The sequence below is a fragment of the Hemitrygon akajei genome, unplaced genomic scaffold (assembly GCF_048418815.1).
Source record: "Hemitrygon akajei unplaced genomic scaffold, sHemAka1.3 Scf000090, whole genome shotgun sequence".
Lineage (NCBI taxonomy): Eukaryota > Metazoa > Chordata > Chondrichthyes > Myliobatiformes > Dasyatidae > Hemitrygon > Hemitrygon akajei.
In genome coordinates this window covers 2574981-2596933 of record NW_027331976.1, presented here as the reverse complement: position 1 = coordinate 2596933, position 21953 = coordinate 2574981, and the positions used below count along the sequence as shown (strand labels likewise).

Sequence of the window (21953 nt, the reverse complement as noted above, 5' to 3'; positions counted from 1 at the left end):
AACCTGGTCTGAGTTTCACCACCACCCCAGAAGGAAATGCAAGCTCACGTACAGATCCCCAGTCAGATACAACTCGGGAACCCCAGGAAACAGCGACGGGTGAACCTGGTCTGAGTTTGACCATCACCCCAGAAGGAAATGCAAGCTCAAGTACAGATCCCCAGTCAGACACAACTCGGGAACCCCAGGGAACAGCGACAGGAGAACCTGGTCTGAGTTTGACCACCAGCCCAGAAGGAAATGCAAGCTCACGTACAGATCCCCAGTCAGACACAACTCGGGAACCCCAGGGAACAGCGACGGGAGAACCTGGTCTGAGTTTGACCACCAGCAAAGCAGCGTCTGCAAGATCAGGTACAGATACCCAGTCAGACACAACTCAGGAAGCGCAGAAAACAATGACGGGAGTACCTGGTCCGGGTTTGATCACCACCCCAGAAGGATTTGCGAGCTCAGGTATCCATGGTGGGGATCACTGAATGGAATGTTGTTCCCCATGGTCAGTCCTTAAAATTCATCCTCTGTCAGTCTGAGGGCAGTGACGGAGGAGGAGGTGGGGAGAGGAACATAGGGAGAGTGAGGAGAGAGGGAGTTGGGCAGAGTACAAGAAGGGAGGGAGGTTGGGAGATACCAAGGGGAGAGGGAGTTTGGTAATGACTGAAGGGAGGGAAAGTTAGGGGGAGATCGAGGGGAGAAGATGAAAGAGAACAATGTGTGAAGGAGTTAGCTGGAGACCGAGGCGAGAGAGAGATATGAGAGTTACGCAGAGTGAGGGACGAAAGAGATATGGAGAGAAAAAAGAGAGATGTAGATAAGGAGAGTCCGAGGGGGGAGGGAGTTAGGGAGCAACCACGGGGAGTGGGAGTTTGGAAGACACTGAAAGAGGGGATGGAGGTACGGAGAGACTGTGGCGACAGGTAGGTAGAGAGAGACTCAGTGGAGAGGGTGACGGTGAGGGGTGGGGCAGAGAGTGTGGGCGCGAGAGATGGGGTGAAGGTGAGAGATAGAGTGGAGGGTGAAAGTGAGGGACGGAGTGGAGAGGGTGGAGGTGAGAGTGAAGGGGGAGGAACAGATGGAGAGAACAAGGGAAGTGAGAGGTCCAGATGGACCTGGGGCAGAGAGGCTGGGAGACTGAAGGATGAGGGAGATAGGGAGAATGGGGGAAGAGTGTCATCATGAGCGACCGGGAGAGGGGGAGGTCGGAAGAGACTGAGGGGAGGGGAATGTATGGAGAGGCGAAGGGAAGTGGGATGTATCGAACGACTGAAGGGAGAGAAAGTTAGGGGGAGATTGAGTGAAGAAGGGGAGGGAGACACAGAGGTTAGTGGGAGTTAGGGAGAGACTGAGAGGAGAGAGAGGGGTAGCATTACCGAGTTAGTGAAAGTCTGAGAGGAGAGAGAGACCTGGGGAGTGACTGAGGGGAGAGTGAGGTAGGGAGACACTGAGGGCAGAGGGAAGTAGGGAGACACCAAGGAGAGTGGGAAGTCGGGAGAGGCTGAGGGAAGGAGTAAGTCAGGCAGAAATCGAGTGGAGAGAGAGAGGGGCGGGGAGGGAGCAAGGGATTTAGAGACATTGAGGGGGGAGGGAGATCAGCAGCGAACAAAGCAGGTGTGACTTTTGGACAGAACGAAGGGGGAGTGAGTCGGGGAAAGGCTGAGGGCAGAGGAAGGTAGGTAGAGACAGGTGTCAGGCAATTACAGAGAGCGAGGGGAGAAGGAGATATTGAGAGTGACGAGAGAGGTAGATAGGAAGAGTCTGTTGGGTGGAGGGAGTTAAGGAGAGTGTTAGGGAGGGTTCGAGTGCAGAGGGAAGTCAAGAAAGACAAAGGAGAGGAGAAGGTAGGGAGAAACTGAGGGTTGAGGGTTTCATCGAGAGACTAAGGGGAGGGGGAAAAGAGGTAGGGAGAGAACGGGGGTGGGGGAGCTGGGGAAAGATAGAGGGGAGGGGGAAGTGGGGAGAGATGGAGGGGAGGGGAGGTAGGGAGACTCCTAGGGGAGAAGGAGTCAAGATTCATTTTCTTGCGGGCATACTCAATAAATCCTCTACCCCTAGAGGAATCAATGAAAGTCTGCCCCAACAGGGGGGACAACCAGTGTTTAAAAGAGAACAAACTGAGCAAATACAAATAGAAAGAAAAATAATAAATAATACTGATGATAAATAGATGAACAATAAATATCGAGAACATGAAATGAAGAGTCCATGAAAGTGAGTCGATAGGTTGTGGGATGAGTTCAGTGAAGTTATCCACACTGGTTCAGGAGCCTGATGGTTGACGGTAATAACTCTTCCTGAACCTGGTGGTGTGGGTGCTGAAGCTGCAGTACCTCTTTCCTGATGGCAGCAGCGAGAAGAGAGCACGGCCTGGGTAGTGTGGGTCCTTATGATGGACGCTGCTTTCCTGTGACAGACCCTGTGGATATGGGGAGAGCACGGCCTGGGTAGTGTGGGTCCTTATGATGGATGCTGCTTTCCTGTGACAGACCCTGTGGGTATGGGGAGAGCACGGCCTGGGTAGTGTGGGTCCTTATGATGGATGCTGCTTTCCTGTGACAGACCCTGTGGATATGGGGAGAGCACGGCCTGGGTAGTGTGGGTCCTTATGATGGATGGTGCTTTCCTGTGACAGACCCTGTGGATATGGGGAGAGCAGGGCCTGGGTAGTGTGGGTCCTTATGATGGACGCTGCTTTCCTGTGACACACCCTGTGGATATGGGGAGAGCACGGCCTGGGTAGTGTGGGTCCTTATGATGGATGCTGCTTTCCTGTGACAGACCCTGTGGATGTGGGGAGAGCACGGCCTGGGTAGTGTGGGTCCTTATGATGGACGCTGCTTTCCTGTGACACACCCTGTGGATATGGGGAGAGCACGGCCTGGGTAGAGTGGGTCCTTATGATGGACGCTGCTTTCCTGTGACAGACCCTGTGGATATGGGGAGAGCACGGCATGGGTAGTGTGTGTCCTTATGATGGATGCTGCTTTCCTGTGACAGACCCTGTGGATATGGGGAGAGCACGGCCTGGGTAGTGTGGGTCCTTATGATGGACGCTGCTTTCCTGTGACAGACCCTGTGGATATGGGGAGAGCACGGCCTGGGTAGTGTGGGTCCTTATGATGGATGCTGCTTTCCTGTGACAGACCCTGTGGATATGGGGAGAGCACGGCCTGGGTAGTGTGGGTCCTTATGATGGATGCTGCTTTCCTGTGACAGACCCTGTGGATGTGGGGAGAGCACGGCCTGGGTAGTGTGGGTCCTTATGATGGACGCTGCTTTCCTGTGACACACCCTGTGGATATGGGGAGAGCACGGCCTGGGTAGTGTGGGTCCTTATGATGGACGCTGCTTTCCTGTGACAGACCCTGTGGATATGGGGAGAGCACGGCATGGGTAGTGTGTGTCCTTATGATGGATGCTGCTTTCCTGTGACAGACCCTGTGGATATGGGGAGAGCACGGCCTGGGTAGTGTGGGTCCTTATGATGGATGCTGCTTTCCTGTGACAGACCCAATGGATATGGGGAGAGTACGGCCTGGGTAGTGTGGGTCCTTATGATGGACGCTGCTTTCCTGTGACAGACCCTGTGGATATGGGGAGAGCACAGCCTGGGTAGTGTGGGTCCTTATGATGGATGCTGCTTTCCTGTGACAGACCCTGTGGATATGGGGAGAGCACGGCCTGGGTAGTGTGGGTCCTTATGATGGATGCTGCTTTCCTGTGACAGACCCTGTGGATATGGGGAGAGCACGGCCTGGGTAGTGTGGGTCCTTATGACGGATGCTGCTTTCCTGTGACAGACCCTGTGGATATGGGGAGAGCACGGCCTGGGTAGTGTGGGTCCTTATGATGGATGCTGCTTTCCTGTGACAGACCCTGTGGATATGGGGAGAGCACGGCCTGGGTAGTGTGGGTCCTTATGATGGATGCTGCTTTCCTGTGACAGACCCTGTGGATATGGGGAGAGCACGGCCTGGGTAGTGTGGGTCCTTATGATGGATGCTGCTTTCCTGTGACAGACCCTGTGGGTATGGGGAGAGCACGGCCTGGGTAGTGTGGGTCTTTATGATGGATGCTGCTTTCCTGTGACAGACCCTGTGGATGTGGGGAGAGCACGGCCTGGTTAGTGTGGGTCCTTATTATGGATGCTGCTTTCCTGTGACAGACCCTGTGGATATGGGGAGAGCACGGCCTGGGTAGTGTGGGTCTTTATGATGGATGCTGCTTTTCTGTGACAGACCCTGTGGATATGGGGAGAGCACGGCCTGGGTAGTGTGGGTCCTTATGATGGATGCTGCTTTCCTGTGACAGACCCTGTGGATATGGGGAGAGCACGGCCTGGGTAGTGTGGGTCCTTATGATGGATGCTGCTTTCCTGTGACAGACCCTGTGGTTATGGGGAGAGCACGGCCTGGGTAGTGTGGGTCCTTATGATGGATGCTGCTTTCCTGTGACAGACCCTGTGGGTATGGGGAGAGCACGGCCTGGGTAGTGTGGCTCCTTATGATGGATGCTGCTTTCCTGTGACAGACCCTGTGGGTATGGGGAGAGGGTCAAATCCACAACTTTGTGAAGGATTTTCTGTTCAAGGGCATGAGTTTCCATTCCAGGCAGTGAAGAGCCAGTCACTATACTCTCCACCACACATCTCTGGAATTTTGTCAAGTATCAGATGTCTTGCTGAATCTTCACTGGATTCTGAGGAAGTAGAGGTGCTGCCCTGCTTTCTTTGTAATTGCACTGATGTGCTGGGCCCAGGACAGATCGTCTGAGATGATATCACCGAGGAAGTTAAAGTTGTCGACCCTCTCCACCTCCGATCCCTCAATGAGGACCGGCTCATATACCTCTGGTTTCCTCCTCCTGGAGTCAATGGTCAGCTCCTTCATTTTGTTGACATTAAACTCTCTCTGTCCTCCTTTGGTACTGATGCGATTGTCACCCTTTTGAAGCAGCTGGGAACCTCCGATTCCAGCAGGGAGAGATTGAAGAATTCCTCGAACTCTCCCACTGTTGGTTGGCACAAGTTTTCAGTTCCCTACCAGGTAGACCGTCAGGGCCTGATGTCTTGAGAGGTTTCACCTTGTCTAACGATGTTCTGATGTCGACCTTCAAGTCTGAGATCACAGGGTCAGCAGGTGCCACCGGGGTAGTTTTATTCCCCCTTTCGAAGCGTGCATGAAAGGCATTGAGCTCATCTGGGAGTGAAGCATCACGGCCATTCTAGATGTTGGGTTTTGCCTTGTAGGAAGTGATGGCCTGCAGACCCTGGCAGAGCTGAGTAGGTTAAAATGTCGGCACCACACTGTGGGCTGAAGGGCCTGTACTGTGCTGGAGAGATCAATGTTCGATCTGTCAGAGCCTGACTGAAGGTTGGGAGAGAGAGTGTAAAAGGAGCAGATTCAGGTAGGGCCGGTCATTTTCGGCTGTGCAGGTGCGGTAAGTGTCGGTGTTGGAGGCTGAAACTCCGGCTGAAATAAAAGGGAGGGATGGTCAAGCAGAGCGGCCATTGTCAGACTGTGCAGTGAAAGAGTGGGAAGGCTTCAGTGTGAACAGCCAGAGGCTCAGAGAAGAAGAGATAAGCCTTTTCTTTCAGTACAGAGTATTTAGGAAGGAATGATCCTCCTGTCAGATGTGGGAATTCAGGTTACCTGACTGTTTCCCTGATGACTACATCTGCGGGAAGTGCAGCCAACTTCAGTGCCTGACTGACCGGGTCACGGAGCTGGATTTGGATGAAATTAGGATCATCCGGGAAGCTGAAGGTTTTACAGATGAGAATTGTGAAAGGTGGTCACACCCAGAGTACAGGATTTGCACAGTAGATGAGTGACCACCAGGAGAGGTAAGGGGATGGGGAAGTCAGTGCAGAGTTCCCCTGGGGCCATTCCCCTCAGCAACAAGTATATCTCTTTGGATCCTGCTGGGGGACGACCCATCGGGACACGGCAGCAGCAGTAGCTAGGCTGGTGGAACTGGCTGGCTCTGAGACTCCACAGGGAATAGTAACGTCAGGCAGTGTGGCAGTTGTAGGAGACTCGAAGACTGGGGGACAGAAAGGAGATTCTGCAGCCACAAGAGAGACCCCAGGGTGGTGTGATGACTCCCGGGTGCGAGGGTCTGGGATGTATCAGAGCGGCTGCAGGATATTCTCTAAGGGGAGGGTGAACAGCCAGAGCTCGTGGTGCATATTGGCACGAATGACAGAAACATAAAAGGGGAAGAGGTCCTACGCAGTGAGTATATAGAGTTGGGAAAGAGGCTGAAGAGAAGGACCTGCAAGGTAGTAATCTCCGGATTACTCCCAGTGCCACGGGCTAGTACAGGTAGGAATGGGGTGATAGCACAGATGATGAGTGGCTGAAGAGAAGGACCTCCAGGGTAGCAGGTAATCTCCGGATTACTCCCAGTGCCACGGGCTAGTACAGGTAGGAATGGGGTGATAGCACAGATGATGAGTGGCTGAAGAGAAGGACCTCCAGGGTAGCAGGTAATCTCCGGATTACTCCCAGTGCCACGGGCTAGTACAGGTAGGAATGGGGTGATAGCACAGATGATGAGTGGCTGAAGAGAAGGACCTCCAGAGTAGCAGGTAATCTCCGGATTACTCCCAGTGCCACGGGCTAGTACAGGTAGGAATGGGGTGATAGCACAGATGATGAGTGGCTGAAGAGAAGGACCTCCAAGGTAGCAGGTAATCTCCGGATTACTCCCAGTGCCACGGGCTAGTACAGGTAGGAATGGGGTGATAGCACAGATGATGAGTGGCTGCTGAGATGGTGCAGGGACAGGGTTTCATGTTCTTTGATCTTTGGAATCTTTTCTGGGGAAGGGGTGACCTGTACAAGAGGGACAGGTTGTACCTGAGCTGGATGGGAACCAATATCCTGGCCGGGAGGTTTGCTGATGCTACTCGGGAGAGTCTCAACTAGTTTTGCAGGAGGCTGGGAACTAAAGCCCCAGGTCAGTGATGGAAACATCGGACCAGTAGGTAGATGTTAGGGAAGGAATTGAAAAGCAGATTCGAAATAACAGGTATGATGGGTCAGGTTGTATGAAGTTTGTATATGTTAATGCTTGGAGAATTATGGGTAAAGGTGATGAACTTAGAGCATGGATCAGTACATGGAACTACGATGTTGTGGCCATTACTAAAACTTGGTTGAAAGAGGGGCAAGAATGGGTGATTTATGTATCAAGTTTTAATATTTAAGAAGATAGAGAAGGTGGTAAAAGAGGTGGTGATGGATGGGGGGAGTTGCACTACTAATCAGGGACAGTATCACAGCAGCACTCAGGGGAGACATAATGGAGGGGTCAGACTCTGAGTCCATTTGGATAGAACTCAGGAATAGGAATAACACAGTGCAATAACACTGACGGGATTGAACAACAGGCGTTTCCCCCTACCGACTTGCCAATAGCCACCGGGACATTGAGGGGCAGATAGGTGATCAGATTAAGGAAATGTGTGAAAATAATAGGGTTGTTGTCATGGGGGTTTCAACTTCCCTCATATAAACTGGGATTTTCTTCATGCAAGTGGGTGAGATGGAGAAGAATTTGTTAAGTGTATCCAGAAGGGTTTCATAAATCCACATATGTCCACATATGTGGACGGTCCATCGAGAGGAGGGGCTGTACTGGACGTGGTGTTGGGTGGTGATCCTGGCCGGGTGTCTGACCTTTCAGTGGGTGAACAGTTAGGGAACAGTGACCACAACTCCTTAACTGTCAGGACAGTGATAGATAAGGATCGGTATGGTCCTTGCGGGAGAGATTTAAATTGGAGTAGGGCAAATAATGTGGGCATTAGTCAGGAACTAAGGAGTGTTAATTGGGGACACCTTTTCTCTGGTAAGTCCACATCTGACACATGGAGGGTATTTAAAGATCAATTACACAGGGTACCGGAAAGATATGTGCCTGTTAGACGGAAGGACAGAGGTGGAAAGATAAGAGAAGCTTGGATGTCCAGAGAGGTGATGAATTTTGTCAAGAAGCAAACGTAAAACCTCTGAAGTCAGGATCAAACAAAACACATGAGGAGTATAAAGAAATCACAAAAGAGCTAAAGAAGGGAATTCAGAAAGACAGGAGGGGCAAAGAAAAGTCCTTGGCAAGTAGGATTAAGGTAAATCCCAAGGCATTCTCTACATACGTCAAGGAAGAGGATAACTAGGGAAAGGGTAGGACAACTCAAGGATTCTTTGCTTGAATGCAGAGAATGTGAGTGAGGTACTTAATGAGCACTTTGCTTTAGTATTTACCAAGGAAAGGGATGTGGAGGACCAGGAGATCAGTGCTGAGTGTATAAATATGTTAGGGTGTTTAGAGGTCAAGGAAGAGGAAGTGTTGGGCCTCCTGATGGGTTTTAAGTTGAATAAATCCCCAGGTCCCAATGGGATTTCTCCCAGGTTATTTTAGGAGGCAAGAGATGAGATTGCTGGGGCCTTGACCAGTATCTTCATGCCGTCTCTTACCACAGGTGAGATCCCAGAAGACTGGTGAGTAGCTAATATTGCACCTCTGTTTAAAGAATGAAACAAGGGAAAATCATGGGAACTAGAGACTCAAACATGAGGAAATCTGCAGATGCTGGAAATTCAAACAACACACACAAAATGCTAGTGGAACACAGCAGGCCAGGCAGCATCTATAAGGAGAAGGACTGTCGACGTTTCGGGCCAAGACCCTTCATCAGTGCTTCTCCTTATAGATGCTGCCTGGTCTGCTGTGTTCCACCAGCATTTTCTGTGGGAGCTATAGACTGGTGAGTCTCACCCCATTATCATCAGACTCTTGAACAAACATCTTGTCCGATAGGAGGATCTGTCCTGGGACCAGCACGTAAGTGTCATTACAAAGAAGGTTATGGCAGCTCCTCTACCTTCTGAAATATTTTCCACAGATACAGTCTGTAACCTAAAACTGACCAACTTCTATAGATGTGTGGTGGAGACTATTTCTGACTGGTTACATCACGGCCTGGTATGGAAACACCAATGACCAAGATCAGAACAGTAGTGGATGCAGCCCAGTCCATCACATGAAAAGCCCTCCCCACCATTAAACACATCTACAAGCAGCATCCATCATCAAGGACCCCATCATCCAGTCCATGCTGTCTTCTCACTGCTGCCATCGAGAAGGAGGTACAGGAGCCTTAGCTCCCACACTACCCCTCAAACCATCAGGCTCCTGAACCAGTGTGGATAATGTCAATATTTATCTCAGTGTTTCTTAAATACACCTAATATATCTGACTCTACCACCACCCCTGGCAGGACATCCATGTGCCCACCACTCTCTGTGTGTAAAAAATATAAAGAAAAAAACTTAGCTTTGAAAATTATGGCCCCTGGTATTAGCCACATTCGTCCTGGGAAATAAATAGCTGGCTGTCCATTCGATCCATTCCTCTTCCCATCCTTCACACCTTTATCAAGTCCCCTCTCATCCTCCTTCACTCCAGTGATAAAAGCCTGAGCACACTCTCGAAAGCTTCCACATCCTTCCTATAATGAGGTGAGCAGAACCACCCAACCCAGTCTGCCCTGACACACATGGGGAGCAGGGAAACATTGTAAAGGCCACGGTGGGGAGGAAGGGAATGGAGAAGAGTGAAGGAGAATGGAGGGGTAGGAGGGGAAAGACTGGGGTGGAGGGAATACCATGGGGAGAGGAAGGAGAGTTGGGAGGGGACATCCACAGTACATCTATAGAAATCTGCTGTCTCTTCAATTATAATTTACTATTATAAACGGATTATTATTAGATTATTAAAACATAAATTATTAGAGTATTATAATTACTGTGGAAAGGAGAAGTACAGACAGACATTGTTTACACTTCTTGCTGCCTCAGTAAAGCAGCCAGCGTAATCAAAGACCCCACCCCGGACATTCTCTCATCTCCCCCTCCCATCGGGCAGTAGATACAGAAGTCTGAAAGCACATACCACCAGGCTCAAGGACAGCTTCTACCCCGACTGTCATCAGACTCTTGAACAGACATCTTGTACGATAAGAGGATCTGTCCTGGGACCAGTATGTAAGTGTCATTACAAAGAAGACATGGCAGCTCCTCTACTTTCTTGGAAATTTGGACAGACTCAGCATGTCGCCTAAAACTTTGACCCACTTCTATAGATGTGTGGTGGAGAGTATTTCTGACTGGTTACACCATGGCCTGGTATGGAAACACCAATGCCCAAGATCAGAACAGTAGTGGATGCAGCCCAGTCCATCACAGGAAAAGCCATCCTCACCATTAAACACATCTACAAGCAGCATCCATCATCAAGGACCCCACCATCCAGTCCATGCTGTCTTCTCACTGCTGCCATCGGGAAGGAGGTACAGGAGCCTTTGGTACCACATCAGCGAGTTAATACCCTTCAAACCATCAGGATCCTGAATCAGTTTGGATAACTTCAATTCCTATTTCAGTGTTTCTTAAATGCCCCAATATATCTGATTCTACCACCACCCTGACAGGGCTGCTTGTAGGTGTCTTTAATGGTGAGGACGGCTTTTCCTGTGATGGACTGGGCTGCATCCACTACTGTTCTGATCTTGGGCATTGGTGTTTCCAGACCAGGCTGTGATGCAACCAGTCAGAAATTCTCTCTGTTTACAGAACTGACTTCTGACATCCAGCTGATACTTTCCTCCAGTCACCTTAAAATTATGCCCCTGGTATTAGCTAAATATTTATTAATTTATTGAGATACAGAGTGGAACAGACCCTACTTGTCCTTCCAGCAATGCCCCTGTTTATTCCTTCACCTCATCACGATGCAATTTACAATGTCCAATTAACCTACCAACCAGTACGCCTTTGGAATTTGTGAGGAAACTGGGACACCTGGAGGAAACCCACATGGTCACGGGGAGAACATATAAACTCCTTACAAGCAGTGGTGAGAACTGAACCCGGGTCACTGGTACTGTAAAACGTTGTGTTTACCACTATACCACCATGCAGCCCCCTGGTGTGAGCCTCTTCCACCCTGGGTGTCCACTCCATCTATGCCTCTTACCATCCTGTAGACCTCCATCATGTCACCTCTCACTCAATTAATTATCCTAAGACAATAATCCCAGCAACATCCTGGTAAATCTCCTCTGTACACTCTCTAAAGCTTCCACATCCTTCCTATACTGATGTGACCACAAGCACACATGCCCTGCCACCTATGGAAACCAGGTGAAGATTGTAAGGGGAGATGGAAGAGAATGGGATACAGTGAAGGAGAATGGAGAGGTAGAAGAGGAAAGAGTGGGATGGAGGGAAGTTGGAAAGGCGAGAGGAATGAGAGTTGAGAGGAGGCAACAGGGGAGAGGTAACAGAAGGAGACCGGAGGTTGGGATGAGAGAAGGGTCTGGTGTATAGGATAAAGATAGGGGACTGGATGGGAGGAGGGGTGCTGAAAGGGAGCTTCCTTGGGGAGGAGAGGTAAGGAAGTTTCTGGAAGTTTCCCTCTAAGACACCCACTCCCCTGACTTGTAAATACATTGCTGTTCTTTCAGTGTCACTGGAACAAAACCCTGCAACTCCAAAACATCATTGTGGGTGTCCCTACACATCAAAGACTGCAGCAGTTCAAGAAGTCAGCTCACCACCACCACCATCATGGGCACCTCTGATGGAGCAGTTTATCATTGGCTCAGCCTCTGCAACTCTCACTCGAGATGAATTAAAAAAAACAAAATTATTTGTGCCCAGGGGTTGCTGAGGGTGGAAGTGCAGACGGGGGTTGTGGTTGGCAGAGAAAGAGGATGGGGAACGTGAGCTGTACATTAACACTGAACATCGTTCTGTCCCTCAGTCATAGACTCTGCACTCGGTGATCCGTGTGTAACCCACACCGTCCTGGATCAGCCCTGGAGGAGCACGGATTGTTACCACACAGTGTGTACCAGTGGACAATGGATGGATGATGGAAATCTTGAAGTGGGATGGTACCGATTTAACAGGTAAAGTGAGGAGATAATCACTGAGAAACTGGACACAGAAGGGGAATGTAAACAGGGGAACAAGGGATGTGTGAATGTGAAATGCAGGGAGACCGGGATCATCAGTGACTACACTGAGATGGGGAGTAAATACAGGGAGAGGGGAGATCCCACATTCTCAGGGTAGAGACAAGGGGGAGGTACAACAGAGAAGGAATTCCCAGGAATGGGGTGTTATTAACCAGAGACAGGGTACAGACAGGGTGAGTGTAATTTCCCATCTCTCTGAGTGAATAAGCCTCCTCAGATCAGGGACTGACTCTCCGATTGTTGTTTCAGTTCTGGAGGATGGAAGATTCCCGAGACGGTCGTTCCACAGGGTCGCTGCTCCGGGGAGAACCCAGGCTGGTTAAACGGTAGGGTCAGAGTTTACATCAGTGGGGCTCAGGTTTTTTCGGAGAAGGTCAGACTGATGACCCGGATCCCTTTAGATACGAACACAGAACTCCACTTCCCTGCGAGGACTTCCCACAGTCACCCAGACTACACTCCGGACCTGTATCCTCATGGAGTTTGGTGGAGGAGCTCCAGCTTCCTGGAGATCCCCAGGAGTTGGGCTGTGGTTCCATGGATTCAGAGCTGGTGAATTCTCTGACTGTCGGTGAACTTTTTACAGTGATTTTGTCTGGGCTTTGCAGCTAAACCTGAGTTTGGGAACATCAGGGGTGGGGCTTCACCAGATGTCATTCAAGTAAGGGATGGGGCTTCACAAGCTGTCAGTCACATCAGGGGCGGGGCTTCACCAATGTCAGTCACATGACGGGTGGGGCTTCACCTGATTTCAGTCACATAGGAGAGGGACAACAGCATCTGTCAACCACAGCTGGATCTGCATCTCTTCAGAGGCCCCTAGCATCGACACGGAACCTGATCTCCCTGAGAGATCTCCCCATAGTCGCTCAGACCACACTATGTATCATCATGGAGTCCAGTGTAGCCTTACTGACTTCCTGGAGTTGGGTTACAGAACCCATCTGACCACAGAACCAATTCTGGATAATTCCTGACAGGGGTTCAATGGCCACAGACTCATTTCAGTGATGGGGCAATCTCCAGGGAGTTGGGGAAGTCTGCAGACATCATCGTTCACCAATTAGTGGGATAGATTAATGGTTGCCATGGTAATGTAGCGGTTAGCACGTCGCTATTACAGCTCGGGACGTCGGAGTTCAGAGTTCAATTCCAGCATCATCTGTTCTCCCACCGTCTATACAGGTAGGTTAATTGGTCATTGTAAATTGTCCCATGATGAGGTTTGGGTTAATTGGGGTTGTTGAGGGTTACTTGGGTGGTGTGGCTTGAAGGGTCAGAAGACTTTACTCTGTGCTTTATTGCCAAATAGATAAATAATAAATTTAATTTACTAAACATTCAGTTCAATTGTGGAGAAAACATCAGAAATAGGAATAATACTGCAAACTACAGACCAGTATGTCTCAGGTCAGTGGTGGGGAAGCTAGTGGATTAAATTTATGATCATTTGGAAGGTCATTGGTGAGTTAGGGACAATGAATGAGTCTTCCTTTGTGCGGGACAGGTCATGTCTTACTGACTTGCTTGAGTTTTGTGAGGAGTTGACAGAGGTGATTGATGAAAGTAGAGCTGTGGATGTTGTCTTCAGAGAATTTGGACCATAAGTTCATCAGACAGAGGAGCAGATTTTGGCCACTTTGCCCTTTGAGTCTGCTCTGCCATTCCATCATGGCTGATTTACTGTCCCTCTCAACCCCATTCTCATGCCTTCTCCCGTAACCTTTGACACCCTCATGAAATAAGAACCTATCAACCTCAACTTTAAGTATACGTGACTTCCACAGCCATTTGTGGCAATGAATTCCACAGAATCACCACCCTCTGGCTAAAGAAATTCATCCTCATCTCTATGCTAAAGGGAGATTCGTGTGTTCTGAGGCTGTGCCCTCTGGTCCCAGACTCCCCCACTATAGGAAACATCCTCTCCATGTCCACTCTATCCAGGCCTTTCAATATTCGATAGGTTTCAGTGAGATCACCCAGACATTTGACAAGGTCCCTCATGGGAGGCTCATTCAGAAGATGAAGGTGCTGCTGCGGGGAGGGTGGGGTGGAGAGGGAGAGGGCAGCAGCTCAGTGCTGACTGAGGCCGGACCGGACCGTGGGTTGTGAACCACGGATTTACAGTGGGTCCTGATTCACATTCCCCGCTGTACTGTGGGACCGAGTACATTTTACAGTGTTTATAAATCTCATTCCAGGTCCCCATCCCAACGTGGGAGAGGGGGAGGTGACCAGGACCGTCTGCTTCACTCAAGCTCAAGCCTCCTGTTACTATAGCCAGGAGATCCAGGTGAAAAACTGCTCCGGTTACTTTGTGTATCGGCTGTGGCCGACACCCTCATATTGGAGTTACGCTGTGTACTGTACAGGTAGGTCACCGTTCCCCAGTGACACAGCAGTGTGGTAGCTGTGGGGAAATTCTGGGACGTCCTAAGTCACCAACACACACCACGGGCTGAGTTTTCCAGTCGGCTGCCCTGCCCGTGGTCTGTGATCACCTTTCCCGTATCCCCCTTCACACCGGGCGGGGTCAGAATGAAACTGCCCAGTCTGACCTGTGACAGAGATCATAGAACACAGAACAGTACAGCACAGCACAGGCCCTTCGGCCCACAATGTTGTGCAGACCTACTCTGAGATCAATCTAACCTTCCCTCCTACATAACCCTCCATGTTTTTGTCATCCACATACCTATGAGTTTGTTAAATGCCCCGAATGTATCTGTCTTTACCACTGCCCCTTGCAGGGTGTTCCACACACCCACCCCTCTCCACCCTATACTTTACTTCAGGAAGAATCAGGATCTGGGTGAGGGATGGACAGCGTCCTCACTGAGGGTGGCAGCAGGGTTACGTGGTCAGTGTCACGGGAATTAGAAACGTGGGCTTCAGGGATCACTGACTGGGTCTGGGATGATCAAATGGGTCGTGTTAGGATGGGATGGATGAGGGATCGGACAATGATCATTGTGTGTTGGGGGTGGTGGGAAACACTGAGAGGGCCAAGGCCCCAGTGGCCGGGTGGGAACTCACTGGATACCTGGTGCGTCCATGGAGGTTAGTGATATTGGGGAGCACTGTGATACCAGAAGTGTACAGACCCACAGCTGGACAGTGCAGTTCAGGAATCAGTGGTCGGATCATTGAAGGAAATGCTGATCCCCGTGTTGATCACTGAACTTCGTCCCAAAGTGTGGTAGTGTCTGGGAGAGGGAGGGATGGAGTGTCTAACAGGAGAAAGATGGAGTGAATGGCGAGAGTTGTGTCTGTGAGGTGGGGTAGATTTGAGTGGAGGGATTTCCGTGTCTCAGGAGGGATGGATAGTAAAGAGTGAGGGATGGGAAGTGTTATGAAAGAAGAGGGTTGATTGAAGAGGGAGGAGTGAATGACACGGGCGGACTGTCTGTGGTTAGAGGTTTGAACTCGTGGGAACCCAGGAAGCAATGACTGGAGAACCTGGGCTGGGTTTGTCCACCACACGAGCTGGTGTCAGTGGAGGAGATTGTCGAAGGGAATGTTTCTCTCCCTGTTCAATCCCTGAACTTCATTCTGACTCGGGCTGATGACAATGACTGATGTTCAGGAGGGAGACTGAGTGTGTCAGGGTCATTGAGTTAACCCCTCTCCCCCACCTCCTGTCCCAGTCTGATATCCGAATTTGACGATTACACTCTGCCAACCGCTGTTAATTTCTTCATTTAATTTCCAGATCCGTCAAATTCCAAAGGGACCAGCCAGAAGCCGTCCTCTGGCCCAGAGGAAGAGACATGCTCAGGTATCAGGTCTTGTTTGATAGAGGGGAGGGTGGGGTTGTCTTCAGTCCAGTTTGGATCCCAGTCACACCCTGTGACACCACCCGCGATATTCAGGAGCAAATACAGTCACAGTGTTGGGAGAGGCCTCATTAAACCCTTCTCGTAGTTTGTGTAAATGTCTCAGACCCACCTTTGTGTACTGGGGTATACAGCTCCTCCTTCCACACCTACCGCGCTCCACTCCACCTTCCCTCTCTGACAGTCTGTGCGTCTCATCTCCGAGGGTCACTGATGCTCAGCATTAGACCCGGACAGTCTACCTCCCTGTTCACCCACTGCCAAAGTCAGCTTACCCCAGCTCCTCCCCACTACCCCCTACCCCCTCTCCCTCACCTGAGGTTTGTGCAGATGTCATGGTCTTGCATTCTCTGGAGTCGATGAGCCTGTTTCACCGACCTCACCCCCACCACCACACTCACACTGGGGGTTTGCTGCCTCTGGACCTGCTCCGGCAAAGGTCTGACGGAGGACTTTTCTCAATCTTCTAGTGAAGGGGCTCCCGTCAAAGGACGAGTGTGAAGAGATGATCAACAGTGCCCAAGTGTTCATCATTGGGAAGAACAACCTGGGAAACCCCGAGGAGCAAGAGGCCTACCTCCGTCAGGTGAGAGATGTAGTCCACATTTATTCCCAGGCTGGAGATTGTGGTTCATGTGGCTTTGGTCATTCCTGTTCAATGAGCAGTGACTGTCCCTTCCCGATAAACGGTGAATGACTCAACCCAGAAACGGAGACACCTGAGTCACCGGCAACTCTCTGTTTTCCATCACCACCCAACGTAAGAGATAAGAGCAGAATTAGGCCTTTGACCCCATCACGTCTCCCCTCAACCCCTTTCTCACGCTTTCTCTCCATAACCCTAACCCTCTTATTGATGAAGAAGCTGTCGATCTCTGTCATAAATACACCTAGTGACTTGGCCTCCACCACTCACTGTGGCAAAAAATTCCACAAACTCACCACCCTTCGGCTCAAGAAATCCCTCCTCATCTCAGTTTCAAAGAGACGTCCCTTTCCTGAGAGGTGTGTCCTTGGATCCGGGAGTCCCTCACTCACATCAAAACCCTTTACACATCCACCACATCCAGGCCTTTCAATATCCGGTAGTATCAGTGAGATTTCCAACCCCCCACCCCCCATCTTCTGAACTCCAGCCCAGAGACCTAAAACACTCCTCGTAAGTTAACCCTTTCATCCCTGGGATTAATCTCCCCAACTCCCTGTCACCGCTCCACATTTACAAAGTGTGCCCTTCACCATTTATCCTTGCTCTGTTCCCAGACGTCACTGAGTTTCAAAGTTCAAAGTAAATTTATGATCAAAGTACTGTATGTCTCTGTCACCCCCTGAGATTTGTTTTCTTGCGGGCATACTCAATAAATCTATGGGATAATAACAAAATCATTGAAAGTCTGCCCAACTAGGGTGATCAACCAGAGTGCAGAACTCAACAAACTGTGCAAATGTAAAATGAAGAAATAATAACAATAATAAATAAATATCAGGAATATCAAGAGTGAGTCCTTGAAGGTGATCATTCTTTGTGGGATGCAGTGGGTATTATTTCCCAGATTTAAGGGGGAATCTGAGATTTGTGGATATAATGTAGGGAACGCACGGTCATGCACATTGGCAGAAGGAATAAAAGCATGGACTATTTATTAAACAGGGAGGAAACTGAAAACTCAGTGACTTGGGAAACCTCCTGCAGGATTCCCCAGAGGTTAACTTGCAAGTTGAGTCGGTGGTAAGGAAGGCAAATGCAATGTTAGAATTCATTTCAAGAGGACAAGAATGCAAAAGCAAGGATGTAATGCTGAGGTTTTATAAGACATTGGTCAGACTACACTTAGACTATACAAAAGGTGTACTACCATTGGAGAGGACCCAGAAGCGGTTCACAAGATTAATATTAGGAATGAAAGGGTTAACACTTTGAGGCAAGTTTGATGTCTCCAGACCTATACTCACTGGAGTTTAGAAGAATGAGGGGAGAATCTCATTGAAACCTATCGAATATTGAAAAGCCCAGAGAGAGTGGATGTGGAGAGGATGTTTCCTATCATGGGGAGTGTAGGACAAGAGAGCACAGCCTCAGGATTGAGGTAATCCGTTCTGAACAGGGAACAGGAAAAATGTCTTTAGCCAGAGTGTGGTGAATCTGTGGAGGCTAAGTCATTGAGTATATTTACGGAGGAGGTTGATAGGTTCTTGACGAAGCAGAACGTCAAAGGTAATGGAAAGAAGGCAGGAGAATGGGGTTGAGACGGACAATAAATCGGCCATGGTGGAATGGCAAAGCAGACTCAAGGGACTAAAATTCCCAACTTTGCTCCAATGTCTTGTGGTTCCGGAGCCAAATGGTTGTAGAGTAATAACTGTTCCTGAAACTGGTGGTATGGGACAAAACGCTCCTGTAACTCCTTACCGGTGGCAGCAGTGAGAAGCGGCCTGCCTGGATTGTGAGGCTCCTTGATCGTGGATGCTGCTGTCTTGTGGCAGTGCTTCCTGTAGATGTGCTTGAAGACGGGGAGAGCTTTTCCTGTGATGGACCAGGCTGCATTCAACACTTTTCACAGTCTATTCCATTTCTGGGCATTTACCCCATGACCACCGGCTATTCAGAGACCCACCCCACCAGTCTAGTTTAGACCTCCTGTGTTAGTTTCCCTGCAAAGATATTGGTTTCTCTCTGGTCCAAGTTCAACCCGTTCTCTTGTACAGTTTGTGTCTGTCCCAGAAGAGATTCAGGAACCTGAATCCCTACCGAGTGTACAAGCCACAGAGCCACAAAGTCATCTGACCTACCTTTCTGTTTCAGTCCTCACTGGCAGAGTAAACCGGAGATCATTACCCTCGAGATCCTCCTCCTTCCCCAACACCCTCTGCTCATTCCACAGGATCTCATCCCTTCTTCTACAAACTGTATGTCGTTGGTAACAGATTGTACAGTGACCTCTGGTTGTTTGCCATAACACTGTAAGACATAGGAGCAGAAATAGCCATTTGGCCCATCGTGTCTCAGTATTATTTATTTACGTTTTTTATTTGAACAGAATATCATTTACAGTTCATTGTCAGTCTGTGTGAAGTTTTTCATTAATTTTGTTGTATTTTGCTGTTTGACTCTAAATTGCATCAAGAAAATGAATCTCAGGTTTGTATATGGTGACATATACCTACTTTGAGAATAAATTTACTTTGAACGTTGAACTTTTATGCCTTTTGTTGAGGCAACTGGGTTAACCAGAAACAGCTTTTTCTTAAGCTGCTCCCCTCACCTGATCTGGCTGCTGGGGAGTGAGTGAACGGGATTCCACTCGACGTGCTGGGGGAGCGGGTGGGGGCGATTTCCCACACTGTCCAGACAAACTGATTTGCATGTTTGTGAGGAACAGGGTTCCCCTGGTGTGGGGGAAAATGATTCCTGTGGGTGGGGGTGAGGGCCAGATGGTTATTTTAGACAAATGGGAATTGTCTGATTTGGAAGGAATGGAGTTTTCCTGGTGTAGTTCTTGGTGTGGAGGAGAAGGGAATCTCCTGGTGGTAAGTGATGGATTCTGTAGGTGATGAGGGGAGGGCGCCTCTGTTGTTCTGACCCCCCACACGGTGCGGTCTAACTGTTTTTCTTCACCATTGATATCCCTGTCGACAGGTGCGTGAGATGTTGATCGAACAGCTCCCCTGCAAGCACGTCCTGTCCAAGAGTGAACACGACAATGGGGGAGGGAAGTGAGAAGGAAGGTGTCAGATTGTGATCTTCCAACATATCACAGGCTGATGGACGGTGGTGATGTGTGTGAGGTGTTTGTGGGGTGTGGAGTGGGGCACGAGGTGGTGGTTGTTGTGGGGTGTGTGGGAAGATGGTGGGAAATCTAAATGTCAGTGAAATATCTGCATGAGCATGTATCTGGTTGTTCTGTCATCTCTGCAGCTTATTAACAAACAAGTTAGTCTTCTGTTAGTTACCGATTTGAATTATTTCTCAGTTCAATGTAATAATGGCTTTAATCCAAGTAATGAAAGACACATTTGTGTTCCTGTAATGTGGCTCCAATTATTTCTGTATTTCTTATGCATCCAATGATATTGTGTTACTGGAGGATGTACCACTGTTTTACTTCTACATTGATCAGTTATTAAAATTAATACAATAAAGACATTTAATTATTTTTTAAACCGTCAACTTTGGATAAGGCCTTTTTTATTTGGAAAACCAAGGGAATAACTTTTTCAGATTTGTTTTTAGGTGATTGTTTAATGTCGTTTTCTCAGTTAGTGGATAAATATGATTTATCTAAAGTACACTTTTTTAGATATTTACAAATTAGGAATTTTTTTATGTGGCCTGCTGCCAAATTATCCCTCTGCTTATCCAACTGATATGACAGATGTTCACCTTCAGCTTAAACTACTTCAATAAGGGCTGATAGCTATAATTTATAAACGGCTATTGAATTTACGAATTATATCTAACGATAAAATTAAACATGCTTGGGAATTGAAATCTCGAAGTCTTGAGTCATTTTCAGATAATCATTGGAGTAAATTTTTTTATTTGGTTAATAACTCATCTATTTGTGCCCACCATTCTTTGGTACAGTTCAAGGTAGTGAATCGGGCCCATATGTCAAAGGATAAACTAGCACGTATTTTTTCCAACATCAATCCTATTTGTGACAGATGTAATATTCAGGTGGCCACTTTAACTCATATGTGTTGGTCTTGTATAAAGCTAGAAAGTTTTTGGAAAGATGTTTTAAAAACGTTATCAAAAGTCTTGGTTCTGGACCTGCAACCTAATGTACTTATGGCAATCTTTGAGATTATCCCATCAGAAGCAGGAAATATTTCTGTTCCCACTCAACGTATGATAGCTTTTTCAACTTTATGGGCTAGGAGAGCCATTTTACTGAATTGGAAGGATTCTAAATCCACCTGCTGTCTTTTATTGGCTTTCCTCAATTATGTCCTGTTTAAGTTTAGAGAAAATAAGAAGTCGGACATTTGATATATCCTTTAAATTTGAGCAAATCTGGAGACCTTCTATTCAATATTTTCATTTGATTTGATTTATTACTCTTCCAATTTATTTTTTGAAGTTTTAGATTTGATCAGAAAGTCTTTCTTCCTTTTTTTTGGTCGTATCCTCAGAATGGACTGCCCAGTCCCTTTTTTTTATCTTTTATGTTTAGTGTAGTGGTTTTTTTTTTCCTTTTTCAATCAATAATTTAAAGTTTTCTTTTCTTTCTTCATGAACTGATAAGAGAATTAGTTGTCTTTTTTATTATATATTACATACTAGCTTATCACTATGTATGATTTTGATAATGTCTATTTCTCTTTCTGTATTATTATCGATATACATATTTGAGATCATTCTCCTCCTGTCTGTATCTATGCTCATTTTAAATCAATAAAAAGATTGACAAAGAAAGAAGAAAGACACAACATTCATTCACATGTTGCCAGATAACTTGCTGACAAAGGAGACCAACCTGCACAGATGACAATGGTGATATTGGTGACAGTGAGGGTAGTCTAAGGTTACCAGAAAGCATAGGAGCAGAATTAGGTCATTCGACCCATCAGTTCTGCTCTCCCATTGCATCATGGCTGATTTGTTATGCCTCGCATCCCCATTCTCCTGCCTTCTCCCCGTAACCTTACCAATCAAGAACCTATCAGCCTCCACTTTAAATAAACCAAATGACTTGTCCTCCACAGGCATCTATCGCAATGAATTCTCCAGATTCACCACCCTCTGGATAAATAAAATCCTCCTCGTATCTGTCCCAAAGAGATATCTATCTGTTCTGAGGCTGTGGCCTCTGGTCCTAGACTCCCCGACTATAAGAAACATCCTCTTCATGTCCACTCGATCTAGGTCTTTCAATATTTGATTGATTTCAATTAGATCCCCCCCCCATTCTTCTAAACTCCAGCCAGTGAGAGACCAGAACCACGAAACACTCCTCATACGGTACCCCTTTCATTCCCAAGATTATCCATATCCCGGTGTGTCCTCTGATGGACATCTTTATTGTCTGCAACTCCACCAATTTATACATCATGAACAAAAATA

General features: G+C 48.2%; 1 protein-coding gene across 1 annotated transcript; it reads left to right on the top strand.

Annotated features, from left to right (window-relative positions):
* The first annotated feature begins 314 nt into the window (after window positions 1-314).
* On the top strand, window positions 315-19818 carry LOC140722834 (uromodulin-like). Its single transcript, XM_073037485.1, has 7 exons — window positions 315-354; window positions 11831-11978; window positions 12297-12373; window positions 14252-14422; window positions 15763-15828; window positions 16357-16472; window positions 19524-19818. The coding sequence occupies exons 2-7, from the start codon at window positions 11935-11937 to the stop codon at window positions 19602-19604; spliced, it is 555 nt and encodes a 184-aa protein (XP_072893586.1). The 5' UTR covers window positions 315-354; window positions 11831-11934; the 3' UTR covers window positions 19605-19818.
* Window positions 19819-21953: the final 2135 nt, after the last annotated feature.